The sequence below is a fragment of the Micromys minutus genome (assembly GCF_963924665.1).
Source record: "Micromys minutus genome assembly, chromosome: 4".
Taxonomy (NCBI): Eukaryota; Metazoa; Chordata; class Mammalia; order Rodentia; family Muridae; genus Micromys; species Micromys minutus.
The window spans coordinates 18,082,539-18,097,688 of NC_137973.1; the positions used below are offsets into that span (position 1 = coordinate 18,082,539).

The 15,150-nt window shown below is 38.3% G+C and overlaps 1 protein-coding gene across 1 annotated transcript in view; it reads right to left on the reverse strand.

Annotated features, from left to right (window-relative positions):
• Positions 1 to 15,150, reverse strand: part of GLRB (glycine receptor beta) — a gene marked incomplete at its 3' end in the record, with an annotated part of 75,700 nt that overhangs the window by 39,071 nt on the left and 21,479 nt on the right. Inside the window, exons 3-4 of the mRNA XM_080915523.1 lie at positions 7,367 to 7,473; positions 5,758 to 5,825 (exon numbers count right to left, since the gene is read on the reverse strand). Coding sequence (XP_080771649.1) covers positions 5,758 to 5,825; positions 7,367 to 7,473 — 175 coding nt within the window. The remainder of the gene's footprint in view (positions 1 to 5,757; positions 5,826 to 7,366; positions 7,474 to 15,150) is intronic.

The window sequence follows — 15,150 nt, forward strand, 5'->3', positions numbered from 1 at the left end:
TATGGTTCACCTTCCAAATTGGCATAAGTGCTATGACCCATGAAGTTTAATTATCTATGCTCACTGATATAGTTGGGAAAAAGAGGTATAAAAGGAAGCATCCATTAAAAAAAAAACTAACAAAGGTTCTCTTTAAAACTTAGTATGCCAAAAAAGTAACTTTGACAAACAATAAAATCATTTTAAATATTGATGTTTTAAATAGATCCCTTTCAGTGTCTTCAAAATTTATTTTAAAGAGATATTTTAGGAATTACTCAGTATAAAGCAATGAGATGCTTAGTACCTCTAGAGCCAAACCCTATCAGATAAGCCTCTAGCAGGACCAGGAAGAGGTTATATTTAACTGAATATTTCTCCAGTAGCATTTAGGCCTATGAAAGTATTATTTACAAATATTCAAGAGCAGATGTATTAGTGTCCTATTTGCTGTCAGAACAAAATAAAAACATGGTAAATAAAAGTTATAAGATCAATATTTTATAGAGTTGCAGTTCATACACCATAATGACAAAGTGACACTCAAGCTTTCTGTCCACGGGGCTGGTGCCTTCTACAGAGATGAGGAAGTATTTCCTTTCTCTTTTTAGCTTTTGGCCGTTGCCTGTATTTCTTAGGTCACAGACCTTCTTCAACCCATTCCGTCTTTCCTCTATTGCAGTGATGATTAATGTGTCTAACCTTCCTGTGTTTTTTTTTCTATTATACCTCACTCATGGATACAAGTGGACAGTTACTCTCTCCCCTACTTAAGATCAGTTGAGGGATGGGGCCACCCACCCACCTCCAAAATATATTAATCCATAATTCCTCCCATCAAAAGGAAATGCAGTGACAAAGAGTAGAGCAGAAACTGAAGGAAAGGCTATCCAGAGACTGCTCCACGTAGGGATCCATCCCATCTGCTGACACCAAATTCATACACTATTGCTGATGCCAAGAAGTGCTTACTGACAGGAGCCCAGTATAGATATCCCCCGAGAGGCTCTGCTAGAGTTAGACTGATATGGATGTGATGTACACAGACAAATATTGGACTGCGTTTGGGGACCCCAATGGTGAAATTAGGGCAAAAACTGTAGAAGCTGAATTGCAACCTCATAGGAAGAACAACAGTATCAACCAACCAGATGCCTCAATGTTCCCAGGAACTAAGCCACCAACCATAGAGTACACAGGAGGTACTTATGGCTCCAGCTGAACATGTAGCAGGTGATGGCCTTATCTGGTATCACTGGGAGGGGTGTCCCTTGTCCCTATAGATGCTTGATGACCCAGAATAGGGAAATGCTAGGATGTGGGCAAGGGGAGCACCCTCATAGAGACAGGGTGTGTGTGGAGGGCATAGGAGGATTGTAGAGGAGAGACTGGGAAGAGGATAACATTTAAAATGTAACTGAATAAAACAACCAAGAAAACAAAAGATCCTGAGCTTAACAGCAGCATCTTTTTCCTCATGAAAACCATCATATCCTCTTTCCTGCGATTAGGACATGGGCAGCACTGGTAGGCAGAAAATCAGTCATCCTAGGAGAAAGCCCTGAAGATTAAATGGTCCTGTATGCAAAGCACTAACTGCAGAGCCTGAAGCCCTGAGCTCGGTCTATAAAAGCCACATGGTCAAAGTAAAGAACCAGTACCGTCAAATGTCTCAGGCTTCCAAAGACATGCTGTAGTGCACACACACACACACACACACACACACACACACAGATACACACAGATACAGAGAGAAAGGAGGGAAGGGAAGGAGGAAGCAGGAGAAGGAGCCATTTGTTTTAAAAAGAAATGAATAGAGAAACTATTTCATCAAATCTGATTTTATGCTCAAGATCAGAAAAAATTAGATGAGAATTAATAAAAAAATTGAACAAATATATCTAAGATTTCAAATAAATAAATATGTTGGAAGCCAATAACAAAAATATAAAGAATAGTATAGTGCAATGGAGTTTTTAAGAATGGATTTTAAAATAGATTTTAAATCTATACATACAAGAAAAGATAAAATCATTTAAAAATAACAAAGATGAGCAATTGGAAGGAATTAGAAATAAGCTCTTTAAGCTGATCCCAAACATAATTTTCCTTTTCTTGACATGCACAGCTGTGTTGCCCAGAATGATTTGAAGTCTATTATTAAAACAACCAAAAGGCATGCAGCAGAAAGGCATAGAAATCCCGACAGGATCATGAATTGCAGCATAGCAATAATTCAATATAATTACAAAGCATGCCTAAAGAAAGAAAATGGATTGTATAAACAGACTTTTATTTCCATGAAGGAGCTCTTGTGTGTTTCTGATGAGACAACGTACTCATGCGTGGACTATTACAATCAACCGTGCTGCCCAATTTTCCACAGTGCGTAATGGTTTGCTATTTATTTATGAAAACATACTGTCTTAAGTATACGGGAGGGAACACATGAAAAAATCAGGAACTATTAAAAGTGTGGCTATAGAGCATATGTTCCCTAGACATACTTCTCATTGCTCAGAGAGCTCTTATTTCATTTGTCACAAACAGTAGCTCAGAAACTGCTAAAGAAAATAGAATCACCACTCCTTGTGGAAGTTTCATATCAGGGTGGTGAAAATTATTTCATACTTTGTGTGACGTCGGTTGTGATCAGTGTGAGCAAATATCACCTATGGCATTGATAATGACACCTCATAATGACAGGTAGCAGAATGTAAACCGGGAAAATTGAGCCACAGAGTGAGAATTCCAAAAGGCAGGAAAGGGCACAGGTTTTCAAGGATAAGAAACAACCTGGGGATGATGGATACAGATAGAATTTGCAAATATGTTGAGATGCTTTCAGTGTAGGCAAAAGCAGCGAATAAGCCAGGAGGGCCTTTCTCCCCCCTCTTCCCCAGTGCTAGGAGACTTTGGCAAAGGCTGCCATCCCAATTTCACGCACTGTAGGAAAGAGTTGCTCCTCTCCTTTCAGAACTTGCCCCACATCTGTCTACCACCTGACGAGTAGCTATTAATGTCCAATCCAGCCCTCAGCTCCGTGCCGTGCATTGAGAGTTAAATAAGCAACTGTCTGTCTATCCTGGAAAAGCCTAAAGTGGAGTGGACATGCTGGGCTTCCAAGACAGTAAATATGTTTTCTTTCAGCAGTTTCTCATAGAAGGATTCTTGGCCTTTGATTAAGCAAACTACAAGTGCACAGGGAAGCGATTGCACGTTCTTTAGTGCCTTGAGATGTTATAGCCTTTTATAAAACCAAGAGTCATCATTCTGAACTTTAGGATGCTTGCAAAAACACTGTCCCTCTGTATTGTAGTTTCATCTGTTTGCAAGGTGTCACCCAACCTGGTATGACTGGCTCAAGTTCAAGTTGATTGGTGACAATTTGGATAATCAAGGTCACACTGTCCTGAAGATATGACCAACTTGCAAACAGAACTGATCTTTCTGCTTCACTAACATCTTGCTTGAGGGATAGTCTTGTTTTTATTAGAGTGTTTTAATAAGCAGCCTGTGATTATCATTCCTACTCACATATGAACATGCACTTGTACAACTCTGGACTCAGCTTCATCTTTCTGGTCACTATTTATAACAAGTAAGGAAGCATTGGTCTGTCTAGATCCATTTTTCCCTTAAAAGATGTGTGTATGTGTGTGTGTGTGTTTGTTAAGCAACAAAACTTAGCAGATCACCACAATGAGTCTATAAAACATGGCATCATCAAGAGACATCTCTGAAATTCTGTAGGTACTTAGTAATAATAGAATACTGGCAGAGTAGAACAATCTACCTGAAATGTGGTTCAGAGTCAAATATTCATGTTATGTCACCTGATGAATGATGGGAAATAAAAAAAATCAATGAATAAAAAAAGAAAAGGTCAGTTACTTGGCTGCCTGAGACTTTATAGACATGTTTGAGGAGATGAGAAACACAAAGTTGAGAGGTTTCCTGGAAGGAGGTAAAGGAAGACTCTCGAGAGCAGGATTTTAAAATTATCTGGAGGACTGCTAAGGAAGAAATCTAGTAAGATACAGAACAGACTGCAGAGACAAAGATGACCAAACAGACCCCTCAAAATTTCACCTCCAAGGATCATCTACTCTTGTGACAGGAGCTCATGTAGATTAAAACATTAATCTTAAAATTAATAAGCACTACATTTTCCTCCTAAGTGACAACAGTATATTTCAGAGGAATGTTTTAAGTACCTCTAATGTATATCTGTGCAATTTTAGTGGGAGACTTGGATACAATCCTCAAATCTTTGAAGTAATTCTCTAAAATTCTCTATAACTACCTCAGGCTATCAACAGCTTCAGAGTTAAATATCCTGAATTATGTATTTATACAAAAAAGAAATCCACCATGATTTTTACTACAATTATCAGAAAGTGAGCACAACACATAGTTGTTTTTATTATTCAAAAATGTAGCTCTGCAACTAAAAACAAAGGAGAAACTACGTTAGATCACTCTGTACTCTTTGATATTCTGAAAGATTATGTGATATGCTAGAAATTCTATTAGCATTATAACTAAACCCTCTAGCATCACTGAAAAAAGTATTTCAAAAACAAAATAAAAGTAAAAAACAAGGGATTTTTTTCCTACCACTTAAGAATTATTTCAGTATTTGATTTATCAACAAAGGAAGACAGCACCTACTCTTCTAAAACCATGAACACACCACAGACTTTGATACAGCACTATTTAAGAAGACTGTGAGGGTGTGTGTAAGTTACATGACTCATTGGTCAGAGAATCTGAAACAAACATATTTCTGTTTCCTTCGAGAACACGGGCACTGCTCCCTCCTCGTCTTTCTCTGTGCCTGTTACTCTATCAGGAGTTTCAGGTCCCCTTTGTGAAATTAAACCTTCCTTGTGGTCATTCTGGTTCTCTCAGAATGAGCTGAAAAGAGAGAAACAAAGACACTTCCCAGAAACATAACATTGTCTGAAATGTATACATCTAAAAACTAAAAGGAGGAAACTAAAAAGAAAAAAAAATTTCCAAGTATTTCAGTTACTTCATATAGACTGGGAAAAGGGTTGACAGGGGTCTGTTTTGAATGGCTTCATGAGGCCTGGAAGATGACTCACTCTATAAAGTGTGTTCCATAAAAGTAAAGATGTGATGGCCGATCCTTTAAAAACCACAAAAAAGCCAGACACAGTGGTCCATATCTGTAAGGCCAGGGATGGAGAGGTGGAGGTGGAAGCATCCTGGGGCTCACTGGTCAGCCAGTCTAGCTGGATCTCTCTCTCTCTCTCTCTCTCTCACACACACACACACACACACACACACACACACACCCCAACACACACACACACACACACACCAACACATACACACACCCCAACACACACACACACACACACACACACACACCCCAACACACACACACACACACACACACCCCAACACACACACACACACCCCAACACACACACACAAACACACACACAGAGAGAGAGAGAGAGAGAGAGAGAGAGAGAGAGAAAGTTTAGAAACCTAAGTCCTTCCACAAACAGTTTTTCAGGGTGAATGCACATTTCCTAGGCCTAAGTGTTCCAAGGCTGCGTTTGAATTGCAAAAGTACACAGGTGTTGAAAGCTCTAATTTAACACAACTTTGGGAATTTGTAATTTTCCATGCTAGACTGCGAGCATTTCTCTTCACAATCACTCCTTGGTTTTCAATCTTAATGGTTTACACAGAGCTCTGACTGAAAGTATGGTAACCATAAATATGGAATTATCATCTTACCATTGTTGTCTCTTGAATGGATCCGAAACTATTAATAAAAATGTTGACTACTACATCAACAGGAATGCCTATGGAAAAAATTAGGAAGAGATTTTAGTGGCTGCAAAACATACATAAGAATTGTTATAATAGAATGTACATATTTAACTTTTATATTTTTAAATGTACATTTAAGTACAAAAATCTTTGTTCTTAATATAACATGCCCACAATTGCTGCTGGTTCATTTTCCGAGTAGAAATCCTAATAGAAATAAAACAACTTCAGTTATGTTCAATGGTTTACATTATTCAGATTTCTGTTTTAACTTGTATAGACTCTGGAATATAAGTTTTAATTGCCAACCACATAATTTAAAGAGAGTATTTACTAAAGTATTCCGTAAAATTCACTTTTAAAATAGTTTAGCTTTTTTTGCCATTTCTAACAATTTCGAATCTTTAAATTAATTGCAGCATCGGACTTCAGTAGATTTTACTGATGAATACTATATTTCCATTTTATTCCAAGAAGACACAAAGCTAATCAGACTTATAACAGAGCCATTATAAAGATTTCTGTCTGACCTGTGGAGAAATAACTTGAAAGGTCATGGAGTGAGAACTGAGGTATAATGTTGCAATTTTTCTTTCTTTCCTCACTCCTGGTGCCTATCAAAGGGAACATGTGAATGTCCCCTTTAGCCTCCTAAGCACTGCGGATGAGAAGCAGGTGGGAATCAGTGCATTCTGGGCACTGTGGCACCCCAGACTGTGGCTGGGGCTGCTGTGGAGAGAGACTGAACAGGCTCTGGTAATGAACAAAATCCCTGTTTCTACAACATCGCCAGTTGACTAGAAGCAGCTGCAGGACCTTTTTTTTTTTTTTTTTTTTTTTTTTTTTTTTCCTCTGCAAAGGCAGAAAAAAAAATCAAGCCTTATAATGCTAATCTTATGCACATTAATTCTTTCCCAACAGAACTGGCCACGGTCTTCCAGAGAATAATAATACAAGCTGGTCATAAAGGTTTTTATTTTAACCATTGCTTTATTTTTCCTTAAAACGTGTGACATGTGGGAATATTTTGCTGACGTAATAACTTTTGTTCTGTAACTTTTTTATTCATCAAGTTAACATGTCTTTAAAACAAGTTGGCCATCTTTCTTCAGCAAAATAACATAGGGTAATTTTTATAAGTATGAAATACTAATAACAGAGAGTTTATATACATTTGTAAATGTTCATATTCTCTAAGTAAATGGTTGGTCTACAAATTATTAACTGTTATTTCTATTACTGAACACCACATCAATGTCCAGAGCCTAGACTTTAAATCACTAAAATTGGGGACACACAGTTCTTAGAAAATCTATCTCACAGGCCAGCCTATGAATTCACAGAATATACCTTTTCACCTTTCAACTGGTAACTTTATAACACTATTAGGATTAATATTTTCTAATAACTAAAAAATATATTTTAAACATTAAATAGCTCTTTCCCTAGGGACATTGCAGGACAGCTAAATGTTAGCTTGAAATGCAATCCTTTGGCAAATTAGAAACACAGTATTATATAGGTATGAAGACTGGACTGGAGGGAATTTGTGGGGAGCAAAAGGACAACAAACCTTTGAAGTTTGGCCTTATCCTGGGATCATAACTGACCAGCAGCCTGTTCAAGATATTGCTGGTGGAGTTGGGAGGCACACGGGCAAGGTCCTCGGCTGACTGTTGACTAAAGGAGAAAAGACAGAGAAAGAGCCGATAAGTATTAAGAAATAGCAATCAACAGAAAGCAGCCATTTTCCTCAGGAGCACCGATTTGGCTCCCTTAAGACACAACTCCATGGAAACTTTTCACAGTAGAAGAAAATAAAGAGCTGCAAACACTGTCAGAGTCAGGGCCATTTGTTTGCACATAAAAACAAACCAGTGCATCTTAAGAGTTAATTTGACTAATTGTATCTAGTAGTATTGTTAAAACACTGTCTAGGTTTCTTCCTATTCAGTAAAACTAGGCAGATGTATAAAACAATCTACAGTCATATGTACACAGGTCAGTGAGATAGCAAAGAACAGGTTTGTTGGTTTGGTGTGGTGGTTGAGCAATGCATATTATTAACTTGTAGAATCAAAGAAGAATGTAAGTGTTGTGAGATAATGTGTCCAGAGAGACACTTCAGGATGTATAAGACAATCAGGTTATTTATTAAATGTTATTCTCAGGAAACAATAGCATCTTTCTCTTCACAATTAAACAATGGCTGCCCAGAGTAGACAGGGGATAAACATAGTCTTGCTGCTGACAGATCAATAATCCAGATAAATCACCAACATAAAAAACCCTACTATATATTTTCTGTATATATATGTCCTTTGCTCTTTATTTAGAAGAGGGTAGGGTACCACGTTGTTGTCTTTTGCTGTCAGCTCACTCTTAGCTGTCTGCCATTTCACTGTCACTTCTGAAGAGTGAGTCATGACTGAATGGACAGGTTAACAGCAAATTTTATAAATGCTATATTGTTTCTTTTTGCTCTGTTGCACCACCCATGAAGCTTTATCAGACATCATTTCAAACAATAGCAAACAGAAAACACACACATGATCAAAACCTCCGTAATGATCCCAAGAAAGATTAAAAGGGGACAACATTTGGAATTGTCTAGCATGTACTGACATGGTAATAAATGACAATAATTTCTGTGAAGCAAACTTTGATGCACTTGGCTTGACTTTTGATCACAACTGAAATATCTCCTAGTCATTTCTGCTCTGATGTTAGGAGGCCATTGGAGAAGAAACTTAGGACAACACAAGTTTAGGAAAAGGGCTAAAACAACTATGAATTGCTACAGAGAATCATTTCGGATAGAAATCATTCTGAGTGCAACATATTAAACAACAGATGAAAACCAATTAATTAAATTTCCCAAAGCGCAGGAGATTGCATAGATTTTTTAAAAATTGCTTCTTATGGCCTTATCAACTGTAATATCACACCTCCAGGGATATTAGCATGGGTAATGAGATTTTCTATTTCACTACAAGTTGAATTATAACCTCCTTGGAGCCTGTTGTTATCCCTATCACAAGATCAGACGCTCTAAAGAGAATGAGGGGATGAGGTTAAATTGGATATTAGGATGCAAATTAGTGTTCAATCCTATCTATCGATTTTCTCATTCAAGGAAGGGAGATGAAATTAATTATGAAACATACTTTCATTGAATCAATTAAGGACCACTATTATTGTGTCTCTTGATATAAAATCTGTTTCAATTACATTCTTCCTAAGGGGGGAAAGAGGTATAAAGATAATTCTAATTGTATAGTTTGGAACTTTTAGGACGGTTCATGTTTTCTTCATCATAGACTGTATTTATCAAACTGTGCCCCTCCTCTGTCCACTAATCCAGAATCAGCCCCATACATTCAATGTCGTAACTCCTCTTTCTAATTGTACCTTTCTAAACCCAATTTGCTTTCAAATTACCTTAACTTTCACCTCGCTTCTAAAACTTTGCCTCAACCATGCAATCACATTCCAGGACACACAAACTAATAAAGAAACCATTTGATGACGATTTTGTAGCTTCCTTCCATGTCTATTTATAGAGTAACAACTTGATACAAAACGGAAACCATGGTCAACAAGGGAACTGTAGCTTTTAGCCTGGAATCCCCTGTTCTAACATTGAAAAGCACATCGGACTTCGTACTTTTCACCTGCCCCAACTGGCTCAGGGCAGTTCTGCAGTCTGGACGGGGTAGGGGAGAACTGACAGGCATATCCACTTCATCCTGCCAACTGATGAGCATACGGCTACCTGATAAAACAAAAAAGCTGCTTCTCTAAGCAGAAGGCCATGCTTCAGTTGAGAGAAAGATGAAAAAAAAAGTGGTCATGAAAAGAAATGGTATTCTCTCAGCAACTCCAGAAAAATAATGCTAATAATAATGAAAACAATAGAATAGTGTATAAATGAAGACTTAAAACTTAAAGCTTGACCTGTCTACTAGTTGACTCCTCACCCCATAGCAAAGCCAGCAGTGAATTGTTATCTACCTTCTCATTACCCCTGTCAAAGTTGAAGGACAGCATTGGACTTTAATAATCTAAATGCTCAGACTCTAAATTACAGAGCCAAGGGGTGATTCTCTCCATAAAACATACTAAAGTTTCCACTGAATCCAGACAAGAATGTTAGTTTTATAGATAAGTAAATAGTATCCCAAACCAGTCACTGTGGCTCACACTTGCAATCCCAGCACCTAGGAGTCTGAGGTCCCAGGGTCTGAGTTTGAAGCCAGCATGAGGGCCAAAGTCCCAAGTCAGGTTAGGCTATGGATCTTGTTCTCAACAAAAACCCAAACCAAGAAAGAAACAAAAAACAATGAGGACTGGTCACTAGGCACCTACCCCTGTCACTTTCTTTGTAAGAGGTGTGGAAACAGTCAGAAGGAAAAATAACTTCTCAATATCAGATTACATTTTGTAACCTTGTTGTGTAAGGAGAAGGCAAGAAGAACCTCCTTCTTTTACAGGTCAACTAAAGGAAGCTGGAAATGACTTCTCTACACTGATTTCTTCAAAGGTAAACCATGGCTCGGAGCTATGACTTATCCTGGCAGCACTGTGTGTATTACTGGTCCAAGACAGCATCCTGCAATAGTTTCTGTGAGCAGCATCCAGATTCAGGGTACATACGCTGGACCCATGGTACTTCTGTTCTCTATCAGGACTAAAAGTGAGAAATACCTTCTTCTGAACTTCATTATCATCACAGGGTAGTTATTCCAAAATGTTTTCAATTCCTCTTAGAGTTAGAAAAAATTTATTTTAACAAATAGAATCAGTATCAGTTGAAAACACCAGGGGAAAATCAACTAAGCACGTACACATTAGGGGATGTATTAAAAAAATTTTTAGCCTTCTTTTTCTCCTTTTAATATTTCAATACAATTTGACCTGAGTATTTAATAAGGAGTTTGTTCTTCCTATGTTAGAAGTTCATGTTAAAATTCACCCTAAAATGTAAGAAAATCGCATGTAGTTTATAGTCATAGACATAAATTTAGTTTTTCTTACCCACATAAAAGCAGTAATCATAAATAATAATAATCATTTTTGTAACTTACTAATACTAAAATTACATAAAAATACTTTCAACTAAATTGGGAGGATCAGATGGTTGCAGCTACTTTCTCCAAAAGACAAAGTACAATGTGCACAGAGTATTTGATTGTTTATATAACACACACATACAACACACATAAATAAGTTTCAAAGTGCGTTTCTAGTGATTGTAAGTGGAACTCAATTAGTAACTGCTTCAGTAGTTGAGTGTTCATAATTTGAGTGTTTCATTCACTTGCATATTTTATTTCAGTCTGTCAACAATTGCATTAGATTCTAAAATAAGATTAACTTCTTAGCTAAATGATATTAAGAAAATAACTCACTCAGGTGAAATAATTAAAGGAGTGAGGAAATTCTGTATTATATAACAAGCCTATATTTTTTTTTACCACCTTCCCTGTATTGTTCACTTGTCTAAGCTTGAACCATTGTCATTACTAACATGAGGCATCATGTAAAGAATGTGTCAGGCCACGTGGCAGCATGATGTAATGCTTACCAGCACTCACAGAACAATACAGAAATCTCTAACCAGAGGCTCGACCTTCCATGGTGGGCATGAGCACATAGTCTCAGTTTGCCTCTGACCATAATTTTGTGTCTACTAGAATTTTTCTTTCACATTGGTAAAATACAGCAGCAGTGGGGTTTCCTTGGCTGAAATCTTTGCTGGAGAAACCTGGTGCTGATGTTGCTCTGTGTGGGACTCAACTCAAGCACAAAGCCCTACCTACGTATGAGGGAAGAAACAAGCACAGGGAAGCACAGACTGGGGTGTTTCTACACTTTGGTGGGTGAGATGTTGATGACAATCTGATAAAATAAAGCTATGTGCCTCTGAAAATGGTACACAGGGACACTGGACCTGTGGAGCTTAGGGCAAGATGAGGATAGACAAAGAAGATGGAATAAAATAGAACATCCAACAACTGAGAGGGCTTAGGATACCAGGATGGTAAAATGGGAGTTATGTGGCTGCAAGAGAAAAAGGGATCTCAAGACAGTGATATCTGGCTCTGTGGGTATGGCTGACACAGGGGTGCTGCTCACAGGAGGCAGATGAAGCTGAGAAGCGGGGTGGTCTCCCTGGAGTTGGGGTGAAAATGACTCTCCCTACCCCGCTGTGTTCCTTTCATCTTCCCAGGCCAACACTGGGAGCTTCCCTTATCTTCACACTGCATTGTGATTAGCTCACCAGGATTATGGAGGGCACATCAGTGTAGGAGTGCATGTGAGCAATGCACCTGTACCTTCATGTGCATACCCCTTGGGGGAAGAACCACAAGTTCAGTCCATAGCATTTCATGTTTGCAAGGTAGGATGACCTTGTCAGAGGTAGAGACCTGGCCTCAGCCTAAAAGCCATGACAAAGTGATGTCAGTACAAAGTTCTCCATCAAGAATCACTGTACCCTTGGATCTTGTATCAACTGCTGCTCTTTTGCTATGATAAAACACCAGGAGCAGGGCAGCTTATAGAAGAAAGAGTTTATTTTGGCTATGGTTCCAGAGAGATGGCAGGGAAGTGTAGAAACTAGTAGCACACATGGCAGCTGGGAACAGGAGGCTGAGAGATCATATGGGGGGGAGGGCTGCAGTGGAAGAAGGAAGGCTTTAAACTTTTTAACTCCACCCCTATTTTCCTCAGAAAGGCTGCCCCTCCCCATAACCTCTCCAAACATTGTCACCAGCTGGGGACCAAGTGTTCAAGCACCTGAACCTATAAGGGCTGTTTTTCCCTAAAAGTATTGCACATGAATATTGAAGCAACCCTAGAAATGACTCCGTCTCAAAATTGAAGAACAAACCTTTTAGGTATTTAAGAGAGTATCCAGTGTTTACTTAGAACATCGAGGAAGCTAGGATACTCAGGGGTTAAGACATTTACCAGCGCCAGAGACTTAAATGAAAAGCACCTACAGCTGGTATTGGTTAATGGACATGGCTTGGGTCTTACAGAGACATGTCTCATACAGTTGTAGAACGTCTGGGAAAATTTCATCCAGTTGTTGAAAGACTTACTGAAAACCTAGGAACCACTGAAAGTGAAGCCTCACAACTCTACAGTGAGGGCCATTCTATGGGGACTGTGTCAGGTCAGAAGGACAGTAATCTGTCAATAAACTTCTTGCATTCATGTTCATCAACTTTAGTCAGAGAAAGGATGGACTATGCATAATCAGTTGGGCTCACTAGCTTCGATGGAGCAGCTTTTGATGATCTATTGGCAAAATGAACTTCTGGCATCTTTAGACCAAACCAACAATCAACATTATAATTGTCAACATCGCAATGATATTCTGAGTCACATGAAAGAAATAAGTAGTGTTGACTATACAAATGCTAAATGTCTTGGGATTATATAAATATATATATAAATATATAAAATGCTAAATTTCAGGACCAACGGTGATCATAATCTCTAAATATATTCATCCAAAATATTTTAAAAGTATATGCATTAAGAGTCAACGATTAAAAAAAAAAATCAGAGGCTTACCTGATAGTCTTTTGAACATATGCCAAAGTGGAAGGGACCACACTTAATAAGGCTATAATCATTGCTTCTCTCAGAAGCATTGTCACCATTCAGTTGTCACTAGCATATTGCATTGAGTAATTCAGAAATTAGGACTAGAAAGAACGTGTTGATCCTCATGAATAGTACACGTATGAGGTGTCTTCAGGTGCTAGTGAGTATGCCTCTTCCATGGGCTTCTGCAACAGCAGAGCACTAAGACCTGCTGAGGAGGTGCCTATGGACTCACATTCCACAATACCTTGATCCACACTCTGGAAAACACAGCTATAAAATGAGGTGCACCCACATGGAAGACTTTTCCATGAATAAGAAACAAATGCAGACAGTTTGATAAGCATAAGAACTTGGCATGGCTAGTGAGGTAGTTTATAGAGCAGAGGTACTTGCCTCTCAGGTCTGCTGACATGAGTTCAATCCCTGTAACCTACACACAGGTGCAATAAGAGAACCTATTTGATCAAATTGTCCTCTGACTTTCCCACTTGATATTGGCATGGACACACACACACACACACACACACACACACACACACACACAGGTTATGAATGAGCACATACAATAAGGAAGAATAAAACTTTTAATGTAAAAGAATGAAGAGTCTTCCGTAGGAATTTCCCATTCCTGAAGCAAATGATACTAATCTTTCCCTTACAAGGATGGTGATAAAGATATCTTTGCGTAAATATGCAGGATAAAAATATGGTCTAAAAGGATAAAAGAAATGTGTCAAGGGCAAGAAAGCATGAGCTGACACGGCAGCTTTCAGACATTTCAGACATTAACTTTATTTTCTTCAGAACAAATCCAAGACACCCCTTTGAATCCAGGAGATAATTTAGCTCCAGGCAGGCACCCACTTTCTATATCTCCCTGCGAACTTCATGTGTAAATGCCAATGGCTCTTGTTATCCAGCTAACCAAACTGATTAGTCATATTGTTTGGTCACCAAATAAACATTGAAGAGACCCTGCTGAAGAGACAATAAAGTTTCTATTTAATTTTTTATGAACTACTTGAAGGAACATCTAAAGAACCCTTGGCGTAGAAGAAAATTAAGTGCGAGCCTGTGCGTTTGCATGTGTGTGTGTGTGTGTGTGTGTGTGTGTATGTTTGTGTTTTGTATGCATGGGTGTGCAGATGTCTATGTCCATGTTTGCATACATGTGTGGAGATCAAAAGTTGACAACATATACATCCCGGTATCACTTTCCAACTACACACACACACACACACACACACGCACGCACACGCACAAGCACACACATACACACACAGAGTGATATATACAGTTATACACACACATACAAAAACATACAAAAAAATAACACTAGAAAAAAGTGGGAAGGAAGAAAGGAGGGAGGGAAGGAAGGAGGGAGAGAGAGAGAGAGATAGATTGAATGGCTAATTGATTGATTTTCACTGATTCTGAAACTAAGGGCTGAATAATGGATTAGTGTGTCAGGCAGTGAAACCTCAAGATCTTTCTGCCTTTGCCTCCTCTGTCTTTGCCTCCAAGCTTTTCATGTTACATAAAGCTTAAAACTACTTATGATAAGACTCCTGCAAAATATAATTTACTTGCCTTTTATAAATAGCTATTTTTTAATATCATTCTAATAGAGTACCATGTTTTATGTAAGTTTGTTTGGATGTTTTGGTTTGTGTTATTGTTGTTGATGTTGTTTTAAGCATGAAATAATTTTGGGGTTTTGTTCATCTGCTTGAT